Source organism: Pipistrellus kuhlii, unplaced genomic scaffold (genome assembly GCF_014108245.1).
Source record: "Pipistrellus kuhlii isolate mPipKuh1 unplaced genomic scaffold, mPipKuh1.p scaffold_m20_p_8, whole genome shotgun sequence".
Lineage (NCBI taxonomy): Eukaryota > Metazoa > Chordata > Mammalia > Chiroptera > Vespertilionidae > Pipistrellus > Pipistrellus kuhlii.
In genome coordinates, this window is record NW_023425584.1 from 32,842,988 (window position 1) to 32,870,594 (window position 27,607).

The following is a 27,607-nucleotide window of genomic DNA, read 5'->3' on the forward strand; positions in this document are numbered from 1 at the left end:
TGGAAAACTTTTTCTTGAAAAATAAATTCACTTAAGACATACAATAATGTGACAGATGTACATGTAATGACACAATTAAATTAAAAGCTTTAATTATACAACATACATAATTTTAATTCTGAAAACACATATGTAGAAGTATCTGCAAGGACTTATTTTTACATATAAATGAAAAGATTACGTTTATATTACTGCCATATTCTGTTAAATAATAAAGGAAGTTAATATGCAATTTAAAAACTATTTCTTATGTCAATGTTAGTACATGATTTTTCGCTTTAAATTGTATAGCATGCTGGAAGAGTATAGAATCTCAGAGCTGGTGAAGCATTTCAGTTTCATGTTGTTTTCAAGTTTTTATCCAGAAGTCTATAGACTTCTATCAAACCAGACTGATCCATCTATAGCTTGCAATTATTTTCAAAATGTGAGCATGTGGGGTGAAAAAGGACACTTTTCATCAAATTTTCAAAGGAGTGTATTGCACACAAAAATCAATGACCATTGGTCCAACAACTTCATTTTACAGAGTCCACTGATGCAGACCCATCTTAAGTGCTTTTCCCAAGAACAGCTTCCTAGTGGCTGTCATGGCTTCAGTGCTGCTCCACTCAGATGCTCTTTCGTAACTAAACGATGGATTTCCCTCCCATGCCTGGGCAGTTTATCAGCTGATGGCTCTCAGCCCCCAACCCTTTTCGGAAATTACTTAGTCTGAAGGAAACTTCATTTCCCAAGGTCACATTCTCTCCAAAGACAGTTTGTGTCCAAACGCTCGTAGCTGCTACAGGTAAAAAGAGCCTTTTCCCGCCCCAAGTGGGGACAACTCTGAAGAACCATCCCAGTTTCAATGCCCACAGGGTCAGCCGAGGTCTTGTGACTGCACCACAGCCCAGTTTCTCCCTGTGCCCAATCCTGCCTCCTTTCGTTCCCACATAAATGTTTATCATGAAAACACTAGGCATTAAATATCTTGCATATTAATCTCCCAGGGAAGCCACCCTGAGGCAGAGCTACAGCTATCAAATTCTAAGTTCTAGCCTTGGATCTTTCCACCATGCTGCTCATCCTCACTTTAACAGAATTTCTACCTTTCCAATGATAAATGAAGAAGAGCACACAAATGCATGCAGTAGATGAGGATTATATAAATGGGTCTTGAAAACACCATACTAAACGAAATAAATCGGACAGCAAAAGTTAATAATTTCACTCATATGTGCGATATAAAACTAAAAGCAACAAATGAACAAACAAGAAAAACAAATATCCACAGATAACAGTGGAGTGGTTACCAGAAGAAGGGGGCTGGGAGGGTAGTAAAATGTAAAGAGGGTTAAATATGTAGTGTGGGAAGATGATTTGACTGTGAGTGGTGGGTGCACAGTGCATTATATAGATGATGTATTATAAATTTGTACTCTTCAAAAAACCTATATAATCTTATTAACAATGTAACCCCCAATAAATTTTATTAAAATTTAAAAAAAAGGAAGACAGAGGCAAATGAAATGTTTAAGTATTATAAGAAAATTTAAAATGCTTTCAGCCCTGGCTGGTGTGGCTCAGTTGGTTGAGCATCATCCCATGCGCCAAAAGGTCATCGGTTCGATTCCTGGTCAGGGCACATGACCAGGTTACGAGTTTGATCCCCAGTTGGAGTGTGTACAAGAAGAGGGAACCAATGTTTCTTTCTTACCTCTCTCTCTTTCTCTCTCTCTCTCTCTCTCTCTCTCTCTCTCTCTCTCTCTCTCTCTCTCTCTCTCTCTCTCTCTCTCTCTCCATTCCCTCTAAAAATCAATTAAAAAAAAACATTAAAAAATAAAGTGCTTTCATATTAAGTGAATAGTAGGATTGACTTTAGTTTTTATGACATGGCTCAGTCTAGGACACAAGACATGGAGAACTGGAGTGCTTGAATTTTTGGTCTGCCATGTTTTGGCTTAAAATGACCAAAGTGTTATAATTTTAGGCCTATAGAAAGTACTGATAGAATAAAAATCTCATAATCTTTCCACTAATCATAGATAATATAGATTATCTAGTCCAAACCCTAAATTATACAGATTAGATCAGACTTGGTCAAGCTCACAGTTGAGTCAGGACAATATCCACATCTTTTGAATGTTAGGGCAAAGCTCTCTACCACACTGGGGAGCTGCTCAGGGGTCCCACAGCCCTCTTTCAGCATGTATGTTCTCTCCCGTTCAGACCATCTTACCTGACACCTGCCATTTGCACAGATATCCAATCCCTGAGAGCCACAAGAAGTTCCATCCATCACTTTTTCTGACAGAAGAATAGGCTGTTCTTTCCCAATAGGTGAGCAAAACAAGGCACATGGTTTTCCTACATACGGAGTATACAGAAACAAGCAGAAGTGATTGCATAAATATTTTTATCTTAAGCTTTATTTTTCAGAACAGTTATTGAGTAAAAAATACAATTTAATGTTAATTGGATACTGTAATACTAGAGTAGATAACACTAGAGGGTTATTATGAGTAGCATATGAGATGATGCCTGGAGAAAAATTGTTATCCAATGAGTATCAATGTCCTTCTTAAGAAATCTATTCTTAGATTATTTTCAAAATGAATCACTTATTATTTTCTGGCACTAAAATTCTACCACACAAGCCAATCATTCTTCCTGAAAAATATTATGGCCACTTCCATTTTGCTCACATCTTTTTGGAACAAATTCCCTTTTGTCTTAATTACATATCAGACATTTCTAAAACTCTTTTTTTCAACTTAAAAGAAAATTATTTTTCACCCTACCAGGTTTGGCTCAGTGAATAGTGTCAGCTTGAGAACTGAAGGGTCCCAGGTTGGATTCTGGTCAAGGGCACATGCCCAGGTTGTGCGCCCGATCCCCATTAGGGGGCATACAGGAAGCAGCTGATCAATGATTCTCTCATCATTGATGTTTTTCTCTCTCTCTCTCTCCCTCTCCCTTCCTCTCTGAAATCAATAAAAAAAATATTTCAAAAATTATTTTTCAATTACAGTTTATAGTCAATATTATTTTGTATTAATTTCTGGTGTTATTGATCTTACTTATAAATCTCAAAATACTAACTTTCATTCCTATGCATTTGGCATTTTCTAATTGAAAAATAACTAAAGGGAGAAAGAAGAACTTCTAAGATGAACCATGTTTAAGCTTCTGCATGACTAGGATGTTTAGAAATGTAACACAATCCCATCAGAACGTCCATTGGTGTACACCATTGTTGACACGCTGTCTAGCTGTCTAGGACTCAACCTCCTTTACTGCTTAGTCAGAAAGCAGGTCAGTGTCTAGGACGTCGGGGTTGAGAACCACAGTTCTAGGTAAAGAATTCTTGAATGGCTGGCAGTCTTCTCCGGTACTTTGTTAAACAATAAGATTGGGCAGTTAGAGCTAAAGCACGTGTCTTTTAAGCTCAGTCAAAGAGTGCCAAAATATTTTTAAAGCGCTGTTTCTATTTCTAAGCATGGTACAGAGGAGCTGCAGTACTTGGTAACACCAGTAGTAGGATTATCCAAATCTGAAACGTTAGAGCAAATTCCATGCTACATTACTACTCTATTGGCTTGACACCAGTCGGACCCTTTACTGTTTATTAAGCTCATATAAAGAGAATGGAAAATAGCTGACAGTCTCTGCCACTGATCTTCGAGTATGTCTTCAGCAAAGTTCCAGGATGCAGATGGGGTTCTATAAATACCAAAAAACAGCCAGAGGCGTGGAACAGGGAATCACTTTGCAAAGGGAAGACGGACAGTCAAATGAGCCTTCAGAATTGAACATTTCAAACAGTTTTCACATGTGGCTTCTGAATACTGCTTTGAACAATTTTGATGAGTTGGAACAAGGCCTTCAATGCGCATGGTTTTGAAATTTTCCTTTAGGATGCAATTATAAGTCACAATAAAGTGTTTCAGTGTGCTCTCACACCTCAAAGTAGGTTATGTTTATTCAATGGCTGCTTACCGTGTCATATCTTTGGACTTAAAAACAGCTGCTGTAATTGTAACACTTTAAAAGATATATCTCTTTCTGGAGTTTTTATGAAAGAGAGGAGCGAACCTGATATATGAATAATGTTGACAGGAGTTAATCTAGAAAATTCCACTCACATTCCAAGCAAGGCTTCAGATAAAAATCTTTGTATTCCTCCTTTTACAACGTACTGTCAATTGGCTGTGCTTACTTTAGCTTTACAGATGACATAAACATTTGATACCAATCTTCCTTCCTGAAGAATACCCTTGAGATGGTGACATTCTAGCGATCTATTTAACATGCCAGCACTTGGCAGGCAGGCTCTGTCTTGATTTAAGAGACGAACCCTTTCCAAGATATGCATTAAACGTGGCTATCAGCCAAATTTCAGCACCGAGTATGCAAAACACCTGAATGTCAAAGCCATGCATCTTTTTTTCTCTAAAAATAAATGTGCCACGGCATTGATGCCCTAAGTTTAATTCTCCTAGCCACAGGTCTGTGTACTCCATAACAGTAACAGAAATAGCCACTTGAATTTCAAGGTGTCATGTGTTATTAAGACTTAACTTTTAAACAGAATTATGTATTTGAATTTCTTCCATTGTGCAATAATCTATGGAGACAAATTGTTGTGGGTTCTATTCATCGTACAGACTGCTGGGTTTGCTTGATATCTCACTTGTAAAAAATTCATTATAAAAAATGCTAACCTGCTAATTATATAATTATCTGTTATGGATTATTCTGGTTTTTGTCACTTTATAAGTTAGGCACTTATTCAATTGTGATTTCCAATATCTTTAATATTTCAAACTGACTCCCATCCAATTCTGATTTTTTTTTTTAACCTGAAGGAAAACTCTTTCCTATCTCTTATTTCAAATGAGTAGACAGGTTTCAAATAAATTTAATATTACCAAACTGTGTAGTCAGTTAGAGGCAGAGATAGACTTACCCCTCAAATGATCAGATAATCACTTTCATGATCTGAATAGTCATCTTGAATATATCTTTACAACAAAAATATATTGTTTATGTATTTCCAATTTATGCAGCAGACATTAATCAAAAGCTTAATAACTGCCAGACTGTATACTAGGCACAGACAATAGAGAGAATACAGACACGTGAAATCTGCTATAACAGAGTGCTTGGTGGGTACTTGGAAGAGGCACATACCCAGTTTGGAGGGTCAGGGGGATTCTTTTTTCTAGAAAACTTGACATGAGCTGAGTAAAAAAAAAAAAAAATCAGCAGAAGTTTTCAAGGTAAATAAATGGGGGGAGAGAGATCAAAGCTTGAGAAAGAAAAGGGATTATGCCAAGAAACTAGCACGTTCACAAGCCCAGAAATAAGAGAGCACAATGCACATGAGGAAGGGAATGGAATCCAGCCTGACTGTGCTGGAGACTACAGAAGGAAATGAGAGAAGTCAAAGGGGTGGGCCGTACAGGCCAGGTAATAAAGTGTGAGATTGGTCCTGAGAGCAGCAGGACTCACGGAAGGGTGTTACTTGGCAATGCACCTGACAAGCCTGTCCTTACAGAAGGCCAACCTGGCTGAAATGCGGAGGGGCTAGCAGAGGGTAAGGCTACGGCAGAGACTGTGCAGAAACTAAGGAATCCAGTGTAGAGATGGTGCGATTATGAACAAAGATGCTGGCAGTAGGAAGATTTGGACAAGTGAGATTTGATGACTGATTACAGGTGGATGGAGACTGAGGAAGGATTCTGGCTTAGCTTGGTCATGAGGCAGATCCTGATTTCATTCTCAGTGAGAGAGCCCAGTAAGAGAAGTATAAGGTGGATTGGAAAAGGAAAGGAACAGGAGGTGTGTTCAACTGGGAGCATGTTGAGTTGGATACGAATGGAATTTTGAGATGCCATGCAACAGATGGGCAAGTAGCTAAGGAGATCAGAACAGAGCAATCTGGGTTGGAGTCTAATATTTGTGCTCCTTTACATATAGAAGATAAATAAACCCCGGTGAATTAATAAGATTATTTTAAGGAGAATGTTTAGTCAGAAGACAAGAGGGGCCAAGACAGACCACTAGAAAATTCCCACTGGACACATCAGTCATTTACCTAATATTGACTCAGTGCCTATTCTGTTCACGTGTATTTACAGTGCTAGAGATATAACTTGCACAAAATATGACAATAAGCCCTGCCCTTACAACTATTAATTGAAGGGCATATAATAAACAAATAAAACATAAAAGTATTATGGCAGATGATAAGCTCTTGGAACAACAGAATAAAGAAGAGAAAGGAAAGGCACTGAGTTTATATTTCTGAAAAGACCTGAAGAGGGTGAAAGAATGGATCAGACCAATATCTGGGGAAAGTACTTCAGCACAGAAAACATCAACCTCTAAGATATTAAGACAGGAGGGTACTTAACTTATTCAAGAAAGAACAAGGAAACCTGTGTGGGTGGAAAGGTGTGACGAAGGAATAGTAGAGATGAAGTTCGAGGGCAACAAAAAGCCAGGTAGTGGAGGTACTTATAGGCCATTAAAAGAACTTTAAACTTTCACTCTTGGTGAGATGTGAAGATACTAGAGGGTTATGAATGGAAGAAGAACATGATCTGACTGACATTTTAAATATATCATTCTAGCTGCTATGTTCAGAATGAAGGCAGGGTAAGGGCACAGGCATAAAGACAGAAGGCCACTGCAAACATCTGGATGAAAAAGAGTGGCTTGCCCCAAGGTGGCAGTTCTGGATGATGAAAAATTATGACATTCTGGATGGATTTTATGTAACCTTACTAATATTGTGAATACACAGTAAAAGAGAAAGAAAAGAAAATATGATAACTTCCAGAAAGACAGAATAACCAGTTTTTGAAGGGATTGTGATGTAATTTCTTCTCAACTGAAGAAACTATGTTTGGGGACTGTGTGGGGAAAGAGAACATGACATGTTTGAGGCAGTAAAACATGACCAATGCATGGAGTGCCAAGTGAAAGGGATGGAGGTTTTAGGTGAAGGAGACAGTATCAGGGGCAGGTTAAGGAGGTTCTTGTTGTACATGTCATGTGGAGTAATTTGGTCTTTACCCGAAGAGTTATGGGAAGCCTCAGAAAGGCTTTAAGGGAGAGAAACAAATGATCAAATCTGCACTTTATAGAAAGATCTGGGGGCTGCTCTATGAAGAGTGAGTTGAGGCAGAAGAGTGGAAACAGAAAGACTTCTTTGGAGCCACTCAAGAAATGGTGGAAACTGAAGTTTAGAACAGTGAAAGTGGAGATGGAGTGGAGAGAGATTCAGGAAGTAAAATAGATACGACATGGTGATGGATTGGAAGTGTGGGGGAGGAAGAGGGAAATTTAGAATGTCACATCTCTGGCTGGTGCAACTGAAAAGCTGGGATAACCTTCACTGAGATAGGAGACACTGAAGAGGATCAGAATGGGCATGAATTGCAAGGGTTAAAATCGTGAATTTAGTCCTAAACTGCAGATATCCAAGTAGAAATATCAAGGAGGGACTTGCACAAACAAGTTTGGAGCTCAAAGAAAAAAATCTGGCTGAAGGCATAACTTCATGAGTTATTTGCATATTTGAAGTCATGGGAATAGATGAGATCACTTAAGAAGAAAATGTAGAGTGAAAACAGAATAGCATCTGGGCTAGTCAGAAAACACCAGAGAGAGCGTGTAGACATGGAGGTATTATGTCATGGAAATAAAGGCGCATGAGTGTTTCAAGAACCAAAGGGTAGCCAACCATTGGAAAGTCTTTGAGAGTTCAAGTACAAAAAGGACTGGAAACCATTTATTAAGTCTAGTGTCTATGAAAGTCCTGACGACATTAGTGTGATTTGTGCTGGTGAAATCCAGATTGAAAAGCCAGGAAACAGAGGGCTGGAAAACAGACAACTCTTTTCTTTGGAGAAGTGAGTCCACTGGGTGTGTGTGTGTGGGGGAGGGGGGGCCGGAGTGTAAGTATACCAGCTGGAAGTGGCCATGGGTTTGGAGGAAGTTCTGCAGGTTTTTATGGAGGAGTCCTAAATATGTTTTTAAAAAATCCAGTGTGAAAAATTAGAAAAAGCAGATGAAGTACCGCGTTTCCCCGAAAATAAGACATCCTCCAAAAATAAGACCTACTTACAGGTTTCCTTCTGAGTGAAATATAAGACATCCCTCGAAAATAAGGCCCCCCCTAGGCTAAACATGAGAGATTTGGTCCACTGATTCTGAAAGAATTGGAATCACAAGAAATTCACCAGGAAATTCAGGAATTGGATTGTTATGATGATGTTCCAGAAGATGATGACATGACTGTCATTGAATAATTGAGTAAATTCTTGATACTGTAGGATTCAGTTTGTCTGGTTTGTGTTGACAACTACCATACTACCATACCATATACAGGTAATAAATTTCCTTTATTTTCATTTAACAATAAATGTGTACCGTATTCTTCTTCATGGAAAAATAAGACATCCCCTGAAAATAAGACCTAGTGCATCTTTGGGAGCAAAAATTAATATAAGACACTGTCTTATTTTCAGGGAAACAGGGTATATAAGAGAAAGTAGGGGTAACCAATGAGCACACTGAAAAGGGAAAATCCGGATGACATCACGCACACAGAAGGAGCCCCCGGCTTTGGAAAGGAGGAATGAAGATTGCGCTGCATGGTAGAAAGCAGATGGAAAATGGTTAGGCTCAGGGGTTTGTTAGCAAGAAAACGAGGAGGAAATTACCTGATGGCTATCCCCCACCAAGAGGCAGTGGAATAATGTGCTCCATTGTTTAGCTGTTCGCATGAGTGCTTGTAAGCTCAGCTGCCTACATGGAAGGAAGGGTTTTGGCCAGATGGGGGCACTGAACCTGATAAAAAATGGGGTGTGGGCTACTAACAAGAGCATTGCTGAAAGGAGGGAAAGCAAAGTCCAAACTGAAGAAGGGGGGAAACAACAAAAGGAGAGACCAGGGGCAAGTTGGTCAAGTAAGACGGAGAATTCCCCGCCACTTTTGGTACTGCAGCTCGAACCCACAGTCCACTGACCATGCGCAAGAGTTATCATTCTTAAGAAATAGGCAACATACAATTTTCTTAAAATTCTGATTATGATTCAAGATTGACAGGAAGTTGAAAAAATAGTACAGAGAGATCCCATATACCTCTCACCCAGTTTCTCCCCGTGGTTACACCCTGGTAACTACAGAATAGCAAACCCAGGGAACTGACATTGGTACATGTATGTGTATGACTGTATGGCATTTTATCACATGTGTAGATGTTTACAACCACCACCACCAAAAATATATTGAATTATTTTTCCTCACCACAATGTTCTACCATATGCTATTCCTTTACAGTGACATCCCTTCTCTCCCCACTCCCATCCCTAACTCCCATAACCACTAACCTATGTATTTCCCATCTTTCTAGTTCTATCATGTTAAAAATGTTACATAAATGGAAACATACAGTATGTGACCCTTTGAGGTTGTTTTCTTTTCAATCAGCATAATACTCTGATGAGAAAAAAAAAAAAAGCCATTGCACATATCAGTAATTTGTTCCTTTTATTGCTGCTTAATATGGTCTGCATGTACCTTCGTTTGTGCAAGCATTCGACTATTTAGAACCTTTTTGGTTGTTTACCGTTCTTGGCTGTTGAAAATAAAGCTGCTATGAAAGTGATTGTACAAGATACTTTATGATTGTAAATTTTCCCTCTTCTGGGATGAATGCACAGGACTGCACTTTCTAAATTATATGATGAGCATGTCTTTAGTTACTTAAGAAGCTGTGACACTTGTTTTCGGAGTAGCTGCACATGCCATTTTAGATTCCTACCAGCCAAGTCTGACAGACACACACAGCATCTCCTCATCCTCACCAGCATTTGGCATTTTCATTCTTTTTTTATTTTAGCTGATCTGATTGATGTGTAGAGATATTTTTGCATACACATTTTTTTAGCCAGTGCTTGTGGTTGTTTTATGTCAGTAAAGGCAGAAAAAAACGGCGTATAGAAATACCTGGAAGGTAACCTGTAAAAATGACATGTACTGCTGCTATAAACACTTTGCAAACCCAGACGTGGTGATGTGGTCGGTCATACCTTCATCCATGACAGCTTGCCACTGAAGTACATGCTTTGAGTACGAAGTTCTAACACTATAGGCCTGACATTGCCAGTCTCTGAATCCAGGCAAACCTGCAGGACAAGGTGGATTCTCACATACTCTGTATTGTTTTCTGGGACCATTACAATCCCTTGCTTCAGAACCTAGCCTAGAAAAGATAGTACAAATAATCAATTTTATCTTTTTTTTAGGTTAATTACTCATTTTTTTAATTAAAAAAGCATTATAGTAATAATGTATACCCCTTTATATTAAATCTACTTTTGAAAATGTGGATTCATTAAATATCTGGTAATAGTAGAAAAATGCATGTTTTTCTTAAAATTAAGTATTTTTTTTTCCCAATCTTTGACCAAATTAACTTCCAAAATACATGAGAAACAAAAGCCAACTTGCCATGAAAATTAAAGAGAAAGGGCCAGGGCTGGATCGAAATAGAAAGTCTACAGTTCCCATGAGGGAGTTTGTTTAATTAATAAGAAGATGCTTCTAAACATTTAACTGTATTTAACAAATACAGATTTGTTAAAATTGCTTGGGAAGTAGCTGGGGCACTGAGCCCACACCAAGAGTCAGCACAAAATGGAAATGACTTTCTCACACACTGTCCCAGGATCAGAGAGGCAGGATCTCGTCCTGCTCCCTCCCTATCTGTGCACGGGATTAGCTTCCTCTGACACTGATGCTGCTCCCATGCCTTCCCTTTCCGAAGTCCTGTCCTCTTCTAGCTCTTCTCAGGGTTCCTTTAAGTGTCACTTACTTTTTCTAATGCATTTCTCCCTATTTAACACATTTTATTTTATTTAATCAAGAAATCACCACCCTATGCAGGGTTTAAGTATTTGTTCTTAGAAGTATTGGTCTTATTTTATTCTTTTTTCAATTACAGTTGACACTCCATATTATTTTGTATTAGTTTCAGGTATACAGCATAGTGCTTAGACAATATTATACTTTACAAAGTGGTCCCTCTCATATTTCCTGTACCCACCTGACACCATACATAGTTATTACAATATTATAGACCATATTCCCTATGCTGCACTGTACATCCCTGTGACTACCAATCTGTATTTCCTAATCCCTTCATCTTTTTCACCCAGTCCCCCCCCTCCATCCCCCTCTGGCAACCATCCATATGGTCTGTTCGATGAGTCTATCTCTATTTTGTTTGTCTGATTTGTGCTTTAGATTCCACATATAAATGAGATTTTTAAAGGGAGCTTTTATACAAACTGAATAATTTGAGGGACCCGTCAGTTTCCCCAAGTGGAGTAGGGTGTGAGGAGTATCTTTTGCTTTCAGAATTGGTCAGTGGAAGCTTTGCATTTCAGAATTACAGAGAAAGCGCCCTCCCCCGGTGCAGGAGCGCCGCGTTTACCCGGGACACTGGCGCTCACGGCTGCTGATCCCAGCGCTGCAGGTGCGGCTGCAGGGGCTCCACGCGCTCCACTCTCCGGCCACGTGTCCAGGTGCTGAGGTCCTGCTGGTACATTCTCCAGCCTTACACCACTATTCCAAAAGGCAGGTCTTAGGTGAACAAATCAGGGCACAATGGAAAATCATTCACTGGCCTACAGAGTCCCTGGGATTGCCATTAAATCAGGTCTACCGGATCCCCGAACATGCGCAATTGAAAAAGACCACCGATCAGTAGGCACTTCCCTAGTGTGATGCTAATAGAATGGCCCAGTCCCCCCAGGTCTCATGTCAGATCTAACAGTCTTGTCATGAAAAAGGACACAACCCAGCCAGTTTCTCGGTGGTTGAGCATCAACCAAGAACCAAGAAGCCTCTGGTTAGATTCCCGGGCAGGAAACATGCCAGGGAGTCAGCTAGATCCCCAGTGGGGGGCATGCAGAAGGCTGCGGATCAATGATTCTCTTTCATCATTGATATTTCTATCTCTCTCTCCCTCTCTCTTGCTCTCTAAAATCAATAAAAAATATATTTAAAACAGAAAACAAAAACCCAGCACACCGCCATTTGTACTGCAGCTCTGAGGATTCAGTCCTGGAGACAGGGAAAGGGAAGGGGGAATGTGGGGGTGACAGGCCAGGGGAGAGAAACCACCACACTCTAAAAACTTATAACTGAGGCGTGATGAGCAGAAAACACAGTCAGATATAAGGATGGAAGAAAATAAGACACCAACGTCCTATAACTAGAGTGAAACTGAATTTAAACAAATTTAGCAACTTTTATTTTAAATGTCAGTGATTCAGGGTACTCTCCTTATAATTAAAAAACAAGTATTACTTATTTTAGACTTTCCTGTATGCCTCCCCCACCCACCCCTTTTTTTAAAGAGTTCCCATTAAGTTGAAGCCTTAACATGATAGCATGTTTTCTTCTGAAAACTGTTTACTTGAAAAACTTTGGCAATTAGACTTTTTGAAATCCTGTCATTTCGTTTCCATTTTTCTGTAGCTTATTTAGTGTCCATTTACTGAGGAAGGTAACTGTGAAAGAAGAAAGAAGAGCATGCTCCTTTTTTTATATTTTCTTTCACACGGACTTTAAACAAAAGCAGTGAGAGAGGCTGTTCCTGTGTCACTAGAAATGGCTGCCAGGACTTGGTAGACAGCTTGTTATAATTTCTTCTTATTCCAGGAAAATCACATATGTGGTGGTCATAGCAAACAGGTTCAAGGTAAAAATTAACTGAAGAAAAAAATCATGTTGAGAATAATAAGATGAGAAAAATTTAGATTAATGGTTGAGCAAATTGACCCTTTCAGCCCTAAACACTTCTCTATACCTAAGGGCAACACGATTTTTAAGGAATTTTGAGAAAATGAAGAAACACTCTGATTCCCAATTTTCCCATTTCAAAACGAGAATGAGAATCAAATTTATCTAACAGACTTTTTTCAGGGACTGAATAAAGTGTTAAGCATAATACATAGACCATACTAAAGATTTAATAAAGGTGAGCTATAACAAAAATAAATTGCATGTTTATGATATTAATGTTATTAATAAGTTTGCAGAAACCTTAGCAAAATTCTTTCTGCTTTTCATCGATCTATGTTTCTTTTAAAATTTATTCTTAATTTTTAAAAATTTATCTTAGCTGTTGAAAATATTATAGGTGTCCTTTTTTTCCCATTGACCCCTTCTAGCCTGCACCCACCCCCCTCTTTAACATTTATTTTGAGAATAAGTCTTTAAATGCTGTCTTTAGAAAAATTAGAAACTATGCTACATTGTTTTGTGTGAGCCCAGTTAATGCCTTTCTATGTATTAAAATAATTAGTTCCTGCAGATTTTCTGTAATCATGTCAAATTTTAAATTCACTCACTTTTAGAGTCAAGACATTTTAAATCCAGGCTTAAAAAAAATAAACCTCAACAACTCATATGTATTGATATGCTAAGTCTGTCATTAAAGAAACTAAGATTTTAGATGAAGATTCAAGTCCAATAATTTCAAAAGAGGGGAAAAACAAACCATGTGAAAACATTTAAACAACTTAATGGTTTTAAGGACCAAACTTAATGGTTTTAATGTTATGTCATTCATGGGGAGGGGAGGGGAGGGGGGATTTTGAGGATAAAGCTGTTAAACTTCAATTAGTCCAATTGTTTTGACCTACTTGAAATGTGTTTATTTTTCCCAGAGTGAATGTCATAGCTCCTTGCCCAGTTAGCAGCAAGCTGACATTAAAAGGATGGACTAGAGTTCACAGCTGACTGAAAATATTCTGGGAAAGACCAGGATCTAGACTTGTATGTCATTTCATCTAGACCAAACTGGGAAGATGAAGAGAAACGCAAACAGATATGCAAGCCAAATTTGTGTACACAAATCAGGGAAATTTAAAGGAACACAATACTTAAAGTTCATCACCTTGCAGATAAGCATGTCTCTGGGTAAGACTGTGGAGAACCTGCTTTTGTGTCTTGCAGGTGGTGGAGCTGTACTTCAAGGTGAGGCAAGCATTAAATATTTTCTTTAGATGATTATACAATATACTCTATTGAGTTTGAATGTAAAATTATCCTAATTATGATTTTCATAAATTTTCTAGCAGCAAATTTTGTTTCATTTGTATTTTTTAGCCTCGAAAACAATATTACACCTGGTCTAAAAAAAAAAAAGGTCAAAATTTGTCTTATCTACTAATTCAGTTTGATTTATGAAAATGTTAAGAAAATGTACTATAGATTGTTTCTGAGATGGTACACCACCTAAAAAATTGACTATATTTCTATTCTCTCAAATTTTTATGCAGATAAGTCCAGGAAGCTCATGAAAACAGCGGATGAGAAGAGGTCCAGGAAGATGTCAAAGGAAACACTTTTCTAATCAGATCTTCTCAGACATACATTATTGGACAAGAGAAAAGGAGAGGAGGAAGGAAGTCAACAAACTTGGTACATACACAAATTTGTTATTATAAGGGTATTACCATTTTCGGGGTTTTTTTTTTTCCCATCAAGAATGACCATGGTAATTTCAAGAATCTCAATTTTAAAAAGTAAATAGTGACTATGTATTAAGTAGAATCCTTCAAAATAATCTAAAATTCTAGTAAATTGCTATAAAATTTTGTTTTTCCCTCTCCCAATACTTAGCAAATATTATAAGTAAAAAACATATATTTCTTGTTTCTTACCAAATCATTTATCAACTCTTTAACCTCTATTCTATAAAAATGTAAATACAGATGATAGTATTGTTTAAGAAAAAAGAAGAAAGGAAGCGAGCTATTTGTAATTTGAAAAATGCTGTGTACGAATAGTGCATAAATCCCTATACTCACGAACCATTTTGAATCATAACATTTGGTAGGCACCTCCTCAACTTAATTATATACTTGTAGGCAAACTAGTTACACAGCTAGATTAACATCACTGTCATGGCATCATAACTGTTTCCTGGTTTGCAATGTATTGAGCTATAGTGGTTAGTGCAAGGTTGTAAGCATTCAAATGATTTAGCGCTACAGCACTCAACTGCAGAACCTTGGAAGCTATCTTCATGGAGGCTCCTACAACAGCTGAGACACACGGCCTAAGGAACCGAGAGCTCATTAGTTACTTCCATACACAAAGTATGACACCAGCACCACTTAGAGCATGTCACTCGTGCAATCATAGGGAATTAAAACATTTTACTTTTGAGGAGTTGAAAGAATAAGTTTATATAAGAGACCTTGAGAATGCAAATTATTCTCATACATATCAGGAGAAAAATAATAGTAGAAAACCATTTAGACACCAGATTATTAAAAATAAAAAAAAAGAGCTTTGATATTGCCAAAGAATAACTAAGGAGAATGGATTGTGTGATGTTTGAAGAAATATGGCTATCTTTGTTTACTAGTGTTTTTGTGTTTCAGGGATAATGAAAAGTATTGCTGGTGCATAGTTTTATGATTCAAGCAATAAATTACTCAGCACAACACCATAAGGCTTGCCTAATATACATACATTATTGCACTTTTGTGTATTAATATAATTTTAAAAACAAAACAAATCCAAATTCTGACTCTCCTTATAAGCTCGTAGAAAAACATTTGGCACAGTATGTGAATAACTAACTGATATTTCACAAAAGTTCCCTTTAAAGAAACCATTTTTTATTGATTCTATCTAGTGATAAAATATTGCCATTCTTTGTAAAGACATCTGGGATTTAATCAAATTGTACTGTTTTTAATTAAAGAAATCATATAAGTAACAAATGACTACGTGCTTAATGCAAACAACCCAGAAATGTCTGGAGAAAAGTTATATTCACCTTTACCTCCTGTTGCTTTATTCCCATCCATCAATTCCACTTCTCTCCCAAGAATTAACTACTAATTACAGTTAGAAATTTATATTTTCAAACTATATACATATAATTCAAATATATATATATACTATGTGATGTGTATTCACATCTGTATATAAGTTGTTGTTTTTCTTAAATCTCAAATGGTATAATAAAGTATCAATTTCTCTTACATGCCTTCATGTCCTAACTACTGTGTCTTGCAGATACTTTCATGTTAGAACAAATATGACTATTTCATTCTTCTAACAGATACACTGTAACCATTCTTCTCCTGATACACATTTTTGTTGTTTCTCTTTTCTCACCATTGCAAATTGCACTTACATAAACATCTGAGTGTGTACATACCCACATACCAACTGTGTGCATCTGTGTAAGCATTTCCTTGGGCAAAATTCTAGAAATGGAATTGCTAGATTTCCATTCTGTTAATTTTTCAAATGGATGTGTTTTTAAAGTAGCACTCTACATAACTTTTTTCACTAAGTAGTCATCCTAAGTAATCTTTATGTTGTTTCTTTTCAAATGTAATAAAAATTCATAGTCTTCAGAGGCAAGGTTTCTGATCTTTCATCTAGAATGAAGTCATACTATCCACTTTCCCTTCATAGAAGAAAATTTAAAAACTAGGTCCACTATTGAACTACCTTTTGACCAAATTTACCATAATTATACATTTATGTGGGATCTACCTCCTTCAGTTTATTTAAAAGAAATTAAATTTTCAACAATTATTTTGATTTGGAAATATATACTAATAAGTTTCTATAGTCTTATAAAACATATTAGGTTAAACAACTTATACAGCCAAATGTTTACTAATCTCCAAAATGTCAAATAGAGTATTTTATTTATGTTGCTTGAAATGACAAGGAAAAATTATATTCAGTGCCTCTTTTAAGACAATATTTTAGACCCAAAAGTATTCATCAGTTCTGAGAAGCATTATTATGTATGCTATTATTTATGATGGTTATTTCTTACTATTGCTATAAATAAATAAAAAATGAATTCTTCTTTTTGGCAAGGCTATACATATATCTATCTGACTCCCAACATTCTCATAATCAACAACAATAAAAATAATTGCACTGATATTAACAAAATAACCATAGATGTAAAAAATATGAAAAGTTAAAGAGGAAAATAGATGAAATGCTAACATTTTTATATATACTGAAAATATTTCACTAGTGTTAAGATGGACACACATGTAACTGGCAGGAGGAAATCATATTCAAATTAACTCCAGACAACACCAGTGACTTACCTTCCCATTGTCACAGTCAGTTCCATCCATCGGGGGGTCCAGCTTGGTTCTGCATTCTTTCTCACCTTCCACCTTGCACCACAACCCTGTGCAGATAACATGCTGAAAACAAGGGCATAATAACTGATAAGGGAACAGTATCATATTTTTGAGGTTAAATCAATCATTTTTGAGAAAACTATTTCAATAGAACAGAAGTTATTTGAAAAAATATGCTTTAATATTGAACTTATGACTAAAATAACATAAGGCTTATTTATAGTGATGAAAAGATTGATACATAAAAACAGAAAATCTGTTCAATATATTTCAGTATGTTTTCATTTCTTTTAATAAAACACAGGAGATCATGCGACATTAAGTAGCTACAACAGAAAAGGGTACGCTAGAAATCATTATTTATACCATTACACGAACCAGGTTTGGGGAATTAAAATGCCTCCTATCCTAACGCTTGTAGTCACCTCTGCTTTCCACTTAAATGCCATTGCCAGTGTCATGAATTCATTGTACACTCTTCGCCCTGACACAATACAGAGCACTCAGTGGGTGTACTTCCATAAATTATCAGTCATTTTACCTCAGGAGGAATGAGTTCTAGATCTCCAGGATACAATGAATTTTTTCTAGGGAGAAGTTGAAATGAATTAAAAAATGATAACAATGATGACTGAGAAAAAGCAGCAGAGACAGAGACAATGAAGAAGAGCGCTCCGAGGAAATGCAAGCCGGAGGACAGTCAGAAACCGAAGCCACAGCTGTAACTGTGGCTGCCCCAGAGACACAGACAATATCAGGCGCAACTGCCATATGCTATTTCTTTAAGATGGCTAAGGTTTTTTAGGCACAAGTATGTTACTAACCAATTGCACAGAAATATGAAATCCATGAGGAATATTTAAAGGTGATGAAAGCAATCTATAGTGAATATGATTATGTTGCCATCTGTCCAGATATTTGGAGAAGAGGGTAGAAGCGAGCAAGTCAATGAAGACAGAGAAAAAGGTAAGGACAATGTGAAAGACAGGGTCACTCAGGGGAGGAGGTCAGTTTGATGGAGGGGGCACACAGTGGAAGGGAGCATGGACAAGATTTGAAAGACATAAGAACCAGATCCTGTCAGGAAGGACTAGGGACTGACTCCATGTCTGCAGAGAAAAAGAAGCCACTTAGCAGTTGACCAGCAGGTTAAGAGAAAAAGGCTATTTTATTTTAGGAGGTTTACTCTGATGGTGGTGCTCAAAACAGCCTGAAAACTATGGCAGCTCTAGCCGGTTTGCTCAGTGGAAAGAGTGTCAGCCCAAGGTCTGAAGGATTGCAGGTTCGATTCTGGTCAAGGGCTTGCACCTGGGTTGCAGGCTTAATCCTGGGCCCTGGTAAGAACGTGCAGGAGGCAACCAATCGATGTGTCTCTCTCATATTGCTGTTCCTCTGTCTTCCACTCTCTCTCTAAAAATCAATGGGAAACTACCCTCAGTTAAGGATTAACACAAAAACAAACAAACAAAAACAACATGGCAAAGTTCAAATTAATTTATGACCCAAATCTGGGAAAGATATATTTAAGCTAACATTTTAAACAGATCTGTTACAACTTAACAATGGATTTGTCCACAAACCCCAAAATATTATTTTCCTATTATTTCTTTATTTAAATATTCCAATTTCTGACATGGTTGTAAGGTCTTAAAAATTTAACAGTCAATGCAACAGTGTGATATATTTTATTTATGTTGCTTTATCGACTATGACAGTTTTCTGCTTCAAAATATTTTAGACAAGTATATTTTGTATGCTTTTATTTGTACATATCATTCATCAAAAAAATTCATCCAGCAACTCTTTTTAAAAATCCCTAAATCAAATCTGTACAATATGTTAGACTCTTGAAAATAAAAAAATAGGTTATTTGTTTGATGTACTTTTGTGGACACATTTCTATCTGAATTAACAGATCTCGAATCTGAGAATTTTAGTTCCTAGAAGTGTTTTTTGTTTTTTGGGTTTTTTTCCTTCTGAGACCTTTCTGTTAAGGATGTTTTATAATCATGGGGTCAACTGTTGAGTTTTCTGCCAAGGAAGAGTGTTGCTCTGCTTCTATTCAATAAAGCTTAGTTGTGTGAAAACATGAATTATTTCAGTCCATTCGTTAGTTAACCAGTGCACACTGAATTAAAAAGCCAGTCTTCCGTTCTGTAGTTTTAGGATAAGACTTGCCTGTTGAACACTGTTGGTGGTCTAAATTCTGACCTTCCACCATTATCTACTATTCAAAACAGCAGGTACTTTAATTGATTTCCACTTGAGGCACTGAGAGCATAAAAGCAAACTTGGCAGCTTTTCAAGATAAGCAAGTCTTGGAGCATAAATCTCTCAAAGAGGGGCTCTCTTTACCCTTTATGTTCCGCAGGCCTTGGGGTCTCATGGTAAGTAAATCACAGCCTCCTTTTTAAAAATAACTCCTATTCAAAATTTCAAACCAAACTAACTAAAGTAAAGCAAGAAAATGTTGAAGAAATCCGTTTTTTACCGTAAGTGGAATATCTGGACGTAAGTGGAATATCTGGACGTGTGCTATTAGAGCTTTAATCTCGAGCCCTTTCTTAAGATAATGAGGGGCAGGGTGGGCTATTGTGTTAGAACCAGTCACCATAGGTTACACAGTCAGAGTTGAATTTTTTTCTCCAAGTTAATTGTTGGGACCACTTAATATGTCAATTAAGAAAAGAACTTTCAAGCTTAAAATGCTTTGTGTAGGAATCCAGAACAGAAATGTACAACTCAGCATTTCCTAGCAAACTAATAAAAAATAATGCAGTATCCCTTTTTTATTCTTCCATAACAGGAAAAGACCATGAAAAGCACATAGTATGAATCTGGAGGTTTATCTCAAGAAGGCTTTTTAAATGTTTACATGAAAATAATGTTTTAAAACAAATAATTTAAATGGAAGATTAATTGCTCATATAGAAATACCATAAAATTTATCTTCAAGGATAACTTATACCTATATTTTTCTTTATAGCAAACAGTTCCATTAAGATGTTCCGAAATTTATGTTAAAACACTTAAGTGCCTATACGTGAAATAAACAATTAAATCTTGAACATGTAACTCCTCATTCTTCCACAAATTATCTTCCAAAATACAGTTTCAATAACTTAAACTTTTGATTGAAAGTGTAATTCAGTATAGGACAGTATTTTCAAAAACAGTGTTTTCCATTACAGAACACCTTAGTATCATTAAAAATGGAAGAGAAGAAGAAAGAGAAAGAGCTATTCTTAAAAATCAAAAAACAAAAGACTCAAAAGGAATAACAAAAAGCTGAAATTTATTCCTCATAAATACTAAATAAAATTGAAAATTAGCAAGAAAAGAGAAATTAGCAAAACAAACACTATTAGTAATAAAAAATGAAGTCATACTAACAGACAATGTAAAGTTTAAACAGAAATTGGGTGATTAAGAGGTTCATGAAAATAAACTTGACAACTTACATAAAATGAAAGAATGGGTTTTTAAAAAAAACTTACTAAAACGGTCCCAAGAATCTATAGAAAAAGCTGAGCTGTTTTGTAACCATATGATAGTTAAAACTGATTGTTAAAAATCTCACAAAGAATACATCTGGTCCAAAGACTAACAATCTTGCAAGAAACTTAAATTCTCAATTTACATAAACTCTCTAGAGAAAAAAAAAAATACTTCTAAACACACTTTATGATATCCAAGCCAGAAGGGATTGTAAAAGAAAGTTAAAATAGTGATCTACCTCATTACTAACTTAAATTTAAATATGTTAAACAAATGTTAACATACTGAGTCCAGCAATGCATAAAAAATGCCATGTGCCATGACCAAGGTGGCTTTTTCCTTGGAATACAAGGTTACTGCAACACTAGAGATTTGATTAGTGTAATCAAGCACATCAGTAACTTTGAAATCTATGATTTTGATGTCTATGGGTACAAAGCATGCGATGCAATTCAACATCCATTAAAACATTCATTAAAAAAAAAAATCTCAGTAAATGGGCCATTGAAGAAAATGTCTTCATGATTAATGGACATTTATGAAAATCTTCAGCAAACATCATAAAAAAAAACAGTGAAATGTTGAAAGTTTTCTTTTAAGATTAGGAAAATGAAAAAGATGGCATCTTGGTACCAACTTTAGGAAGTGAATACATAATATATCAAAAATGACAAGAGGGAAAAAAAACTGTCATTATAGACTCCTCAACTTAGCTAAAATCTTATTTAAAACCAAAGGTTAAATAAAGACTCTCAAGGAAACAAAACTGAGTGTTTACTACCAACAGAACTGTCCAAAAGGAATTTCAAAAAGATGTACTTCAAGAAGAAATAGGATCTGATAGCAAAGGACTAAAAGGCAATGTGAGCAAAGAGAGCGATAGAAATGAGGATAATTCTACATAAACATTGACTACGTAAAGCAACAATTGGATTTCAGCCATCATTATAAACCTTCCTTGTAGTAGGAGAAATACTAGAAATCTAGCTCACTTATATCTCAAAAAGTTATCCCTTTACAGAGGAGATTTGGCTGCTAACAGTTTAATAAGTTTGTCTTTCCTTTTACCTCCCAACTCCACATACTTAAAGATAGCTAGCGCAAGAAGTTAATAGACATGGGAAGAAAAATGTACTCTGCCTAATGAACAAATGAAGTAGCATGTTGCAATAGAGCATATCAGAAAGTATTAAGAAAAAAAAAAAAAGTCAAGGTGTGGCCCTGGACCAGTATCTCCAGTGGTTAGAGCAGTGGTTAGAAAACTCATTAGTCAACAGAGCCAAATATCAACAGTACAACGAATGAAATTTCTTTTGAGAGTCAAATTTTTTAAATTTAAACTTCTTCTAATGCCACTTCTTCAAAATAGACTCGCACAGGCCGTGGTATTTTGTGGAAGAGCCACACTCAAGGGGCCAAAGAGCTGCATGTGGCTCGCAAGCCGTAGTTTGCCGACCACGGGGTTAGAGCATTGCCCCAATATGCCCAAGTTGTGGGTTCAATCCCAGTCAGGGCACATACAAGAATCAACCAATGAATGCATAAATGCATGAAACAACAAATCTCTCTCTCTCTCTCAAATCAGTAGAGAAAATTCAGAGAGAAGAGAACTGTTAATAAAGTTAATAAAATCCCAAAGAATGAAAAGTGGAAAGAAACTATTAAGAATATTTGAAGAAAAAAAAAAAAAGATCCAGAATTCCTTACTATGAAAGAGATAGATATAAAGATCCCGCTTCTGGAATGAAGGAGTAAGTTCCCAGAAGACAAATCCTTCTGGAAATAACCATCATAAACAAAAAGCAACTTCCTGGTGGTTGTGGAGAATGATAAAAGCAGGAATATTTTTTAGGGAGCTGAAGTTGTGGCACAAGTTTTCACCATTTTTGTAGCTTTGACCTAATAGTGGCTTATGCTCATGGTATGACAATTGGTGGCTCAAGCAACAGTAAAGACAGAAACTGGGCCCGGCCAGTGTGGTTCAGTGATTGAGAATTGCCTCATGAACCAAGAAGTCGTTAGTTTGATTCCCGGTCAGGGCACATACCCAGGTTGCAGGCTCAATAACCAGTAGGGAGCATGCGGGAAGCAGCCAATCAGTGATATTTCTCTCTGATCAATGTTTCTATCTTTCTATTCCTCTCCCTTCCTTGCACTCTAAACATCAATAAAAACATTTTTTTTTTAAAAAAACTCAAAGGACAATCCTAAAAGGAAAAGAGTTAGAGAAGCCTAAATCATTAGCTGGCACAAAACCCATACAGACATGATAAGGGAAGAGTGAACTTATCCAAGACATGAGAAGCCACACACTGTAGGCAGGACAGTGTTTCCAGTTTGAATCGAACAAACTTAATTGCCCCTGAAAACGAAATTTTTTGGAGGAACAAAAGGGATCAGCAATTTTTTTGGTACAGTGCCAAATAGTAGATATTTTAAATTTGTGAGCCATATGGACTCTGTTATAACTATTAGACGCTGTCATTGTAGTTTGAAGGCAGCCAAAGAGAACATGTGAACAAAGAGGGATGACTATTTCCTAGTAAAACTTTATTTATAAAAGCAGCTAGTTCCTAAGCCAATGTATAAGAATTCAATCAATTAATATATAATGTATTAAAGTATTAATATTTCAGAATAAAAACGTTGCAACATAATCACATAAACATTGCACAATTGTTCGAAGTAGCCTTACTCATAACAGCTGACATCCCAAATTTCTGTGAAGAGGTGAACTGATAAACAAAAGAGTTTATCTACCAGTGGATTGTGATTTAGCAAGAAGAAAGAATCAATTACTGATATACACAAAAACATATAAAGAATGTATGACTTTGGAATGCAGAGGAAATTACGTTTCTCTAATTGAAAGTAGAAAGGAGAAAAGGGGAAAAAATGACATAAAATGAAACACAAAAATAAAATAGGTTGACAATAAAAATCCTAGAAAACTAATTTCATAGCCCAGTTGGCAAAGCTCAGTGGTTGAGTGTTGACCTATGAACCAGGAGGCCATGGTTCAATTCCTGGTTGTGGGCTTAATCCTCAGTGTGAGATGTGCAGGAGGCAGCCGATCTCTCATCACTTATGTTTCTATTTCTCTCCCACTCCCTTCCTTCCTGAAGTCAATAAAAACATATATTTTTTAAAACACTACTAATTACAATAAATATAAAAATGTTAAACTAGTTGATTAAAAATTTGAAAGAACTATAACTTAGTTTAAACAGAAAAGTATAAAATCTAGCAATAGCTTTTCTCTAGTAGACATACCTATTTATCCATATCAATATCCATATTATATTTATATCTGGAGATGTTAAAGAGAAAGTATGAAAAATATTAGCCAGGATGGTGTTTTTAATGCCAGACAAAATGTTTTAAGGCATACATCATCTTAAAAAATGGAAAAGAAAAAACAAATCAAGCAGATAAAAAAAACTTTAAATGTGTATGTATCTTGTAGTATAACTCAACATCTATGAAGAAAAAAAACCTGTCCAAATTACAGGGACAAATAAATAAATAAACAAACAGGTATTTTAACCCATGCTTGTTAGTTACTGATAGATCAGTCAAACTAAAATAAGCAAATAGATATTTTGAATAATATTAGTATGCTTCATCTAAGATCTAGTGACAGGTAATAAACTTTAAAGAACACTCACATCCTTTTAAGTAGACAGAGAACAAATACTAAAATGTATCATATATTACAATGAACAGAAAACTTCAATAAATTTTAAAGGATTGGCATCATACAGATGACTTCATTTTACTGCAGTGCAACAAAGTAGATGTATTTAATAAAAGGTATCTTTTAAAAACCCAAAATGCCTTTAATTCTAAAGAAATACTTAAGCTGAAAGAAAATGAATGTATCATGTGCAATTTAATTGCAGAGTAGGGAAGAAGGAAAACAAACAAAAACAGCATAATCCATGAGGAAACCTGATGGATTTAACCACCTTAAATTAAAAGACCAAGAATACTATAAAAGTTAGATACACTGCTTAAAATACAGAATTCTCACCTAGAATATAGAAATAACTGCAAATCAGCGAGAAAAATAGAAAATTGAAAAATTGGCAAAAATTAAAATAGGCAATTTACAAAGAGACTTAAAAAAAATAAAAAGTCCATGTCCATGGGAAGTCATGGGGAAAAATAGTTCTGAGGAAAGAAATGAAAGAGCTAGATTACCCAGTAAAATAAGCTGCCATCGAACTCATGTGCTTGTAGACTGTAGCATTAAAACTCAAAGGGTAAGGTGAACCTTTGATTAGATGGCCAAACAAGCTGAATCAATTCCTGATAGTTTAACCCACCATAACTTTACAGAACTTACAGGAAGGGAAGACTTTATAAGATCTACAATTTCAATGTTGACCACATGATTTATCAATGAGGCTGTCTGAAATGCCCAAATAAGTATTAGCCATTGAGGGCAAATTCATGTTAAGCCTTTTTAAGTCCAAATTCCTGATGACTCTGGAGTTTCACAATAACAAATCACAGTGACTCAGTCTTCTAGAATTCTTCATAGGATACCTTAACTCACTGTCAACCTGTTCAATGAATCAAATGAGAGGGTTTAGAAGTCCTACCTATTTTGATGTATCAAGTTGGTAGAAGAGAAATGTAAAATGAACTTTCCACATAACTTTTTTTAAGTCACCCTATAATCCAATTACACTAGAAAGTTTCCTACACAATGCAGTGTGTCTACAATTCACAATGTGCCTGTCCAAATGCAAAGGCAGAGCCTTAAGTTTCCTGGAGGTCTTCAATTATTTCAGCACACTTCCTCACTGCTCAAAAAAATGTAACTTTTGTGTGGCCACTTCTTACTGTTTCCAGGGAAACATCCATACATCTGTGTTCTCAGCGAGGCTATTACCGGCAGCTATTATAATGACTTGATGCAGTTGGAGCTGGCTCAGCCATAAGATGCCAGATGGCCTAGAGGCACCAGGACTCGGGAACAAGGATATCCAAGATGTTAGCATATTAATGCAGAAGCGTGAGCTGTTATTGCTGGGGGTCAAGATGTTTCACAAGCATCTTTACGGCTACGTCTTCGGATAAATGTATCATTCATTAGATCAGCATGTATGTAATGTTGGAGTCGCTAGTGCTTGCGTATAAATGTTTACAAGTATGGAAGAGCAATATGTGATTCAAATACTATAGACCAACTGCCATAGTCTCTTAACATTTTACCAGAAACACACGTTGAAACGTTGCTATGGATCCTCATCCCATGCAGCTTGATAGTTATTTGTAACTGGAGATGGAATGGTTGTAAGGACGCTTGGTTAACACGTAGAAGCTGTGAAACATAAGTTGTCTGACCTTATCCATTGGCTTATGTAGTCATAAATTAATATTTTATTTAATTATGTGTTATTGAATTTAAGGAATTAATTAATTTGGTTAAATTAGTATTTTAGAAGGTTATTTTCACATTATCTTGTCATATACTCGCAAGCCTGGAAAATAGTGTGGGCTCAGTTCCAAGCCACTGCAATAAAGCAAATCACAATTTTTTTGGTTTCCTAGGGCATACAAAATTCATTTTTATACTATACTTTAGTCTATTAAGTGTGTAATAGCACATGTCTAAAACACAATGTAAACACCTTAATTAAAAAGTGCTTTAGTACTGAAATATACTAACCATCTTCTGAGCCTATTGGGAAAATGGCACTGATAGGCTTGTGCTACACAGGATTGCCACAAACCTGCAAAATGCAATAAAGTGAAGCACAATGAGGTATGCCTATAGCTAAGAACCAACTCTGTGAGCGAAAATTTAGAATTACTATTTCATCATTCAACTGATTCATTTATTCATTTAACCTATACTTCTTGAGCACTCATTTTAGTGCCAGAGGTACAGTGATAAAAAGGATTGACAACTCCTTCGATGTTATGGACCTGCCTTCTAGAAGATATATTTTGTGTAAAGATTAGATGGCAGGCTGGTAGATGCAATAATTCCATGTGTATCCACTTGAAGGTATATGTATGTGCCATAACAGGCAGAACTAATAACTATTTCCCCCAATATTTTTGTTATACCCTCTGCCATTGACTATCCTGGACCTACTTACATGTCTACTTGGATGTCTAATAGGCATCTTAAACGTAAAAAACAGCCAAATCTCCATTCCAAGGTATCATTGTCCCCCCAAGATAAATGCATGGCTTGCTACCAGACCCTAACCTTATTTCTAACCTTGGATATTTATAACATCATTCACGGGCCATACAAAATTATCAGCTTAAAAACTAGCCTGCTCTATTTGGTCAGACATTTTATCGACTAACTCCTAATCCCTTGGCAGGTCCATGCCAAATGATATGGCAGGCCTTATCTGACCCTCTGACCAGACAGTCCCCACCTCTGCAGTGTCACCTTTTACAGGAAGCCTTCCCAGATCACCCTATAGAAAACAGCACCATCCATATGCTCCCATGCAGGTTGTATTCCCTTTCCTTCTTATCTGAGTTCATACTTCCCCAAATTACCCCAACTGACATATTCTATGTATTTGCTTTCTGTCTTTTTCCCCAACTAAAATGTATGCTCCATGAAGGTGAGGGTCTTTGTTTCCTGCCGTGTTATTAGTGCACAGAGCAGTGTCTGAAAAGCACAGAATAAGATTTTGGAATCACAGAAGTCCAACCTCTTAGCTCTTAAGAGACTCTAAAATCATCTGGAACAGTGTCAACAATAAAAGTAAATAAATAAAACACAATGTATTCCCACTTCTCATTCTACAGCGTGTGGCTGAGAAGGAAAAGGAGTTTTAACGAAGGTCATTCCTTATTAATTAAATGCGCAGACCTTATTTCTATCATCGCCAAAGCGCTCCGGGGAAAATGTGGAAAAC

At 36.4% G+C, this 27,607-nt stretch overlaps 1 protein-coding gene across 1 annotated transcript in view; it reads right to left on the reverse strand.

The window, feature by feature from the left end:
- Positions 1 to 27,607, reverse strand: part of ADAMTS19 (ADAM metallopeptidase with thrombospondin type 1 motif 19) — a 190,991-nt gene that overhangs the window by 61,510 nt on the left and 101,874 nt on the right. Inside the window, exons 11-14 of the mRNA XM_036424499.1 lie at positions 17,172 to 17,273; positions 11,495 to 11,625; positions 10,089 to 10,261; positions 2,222 to 2,349 (exon numbers count right to left, since the gene is read on the reverse strand). Of these exons, the coding sequence (XP_036280392.1) occupies positions 2,222 to 2,349; positions 10,089 to 10,261; positions 11,495 to 11,625; positions 17,172 to 17,273 (534 nt within the window). The remainder of the gene's footprint in view (positions 1 to 2,221; positions 2,350 to 10,088; positions 10,262 to 11,494; positions 11,626 to 17,171; positions 17,274 to 27,607) is intronic.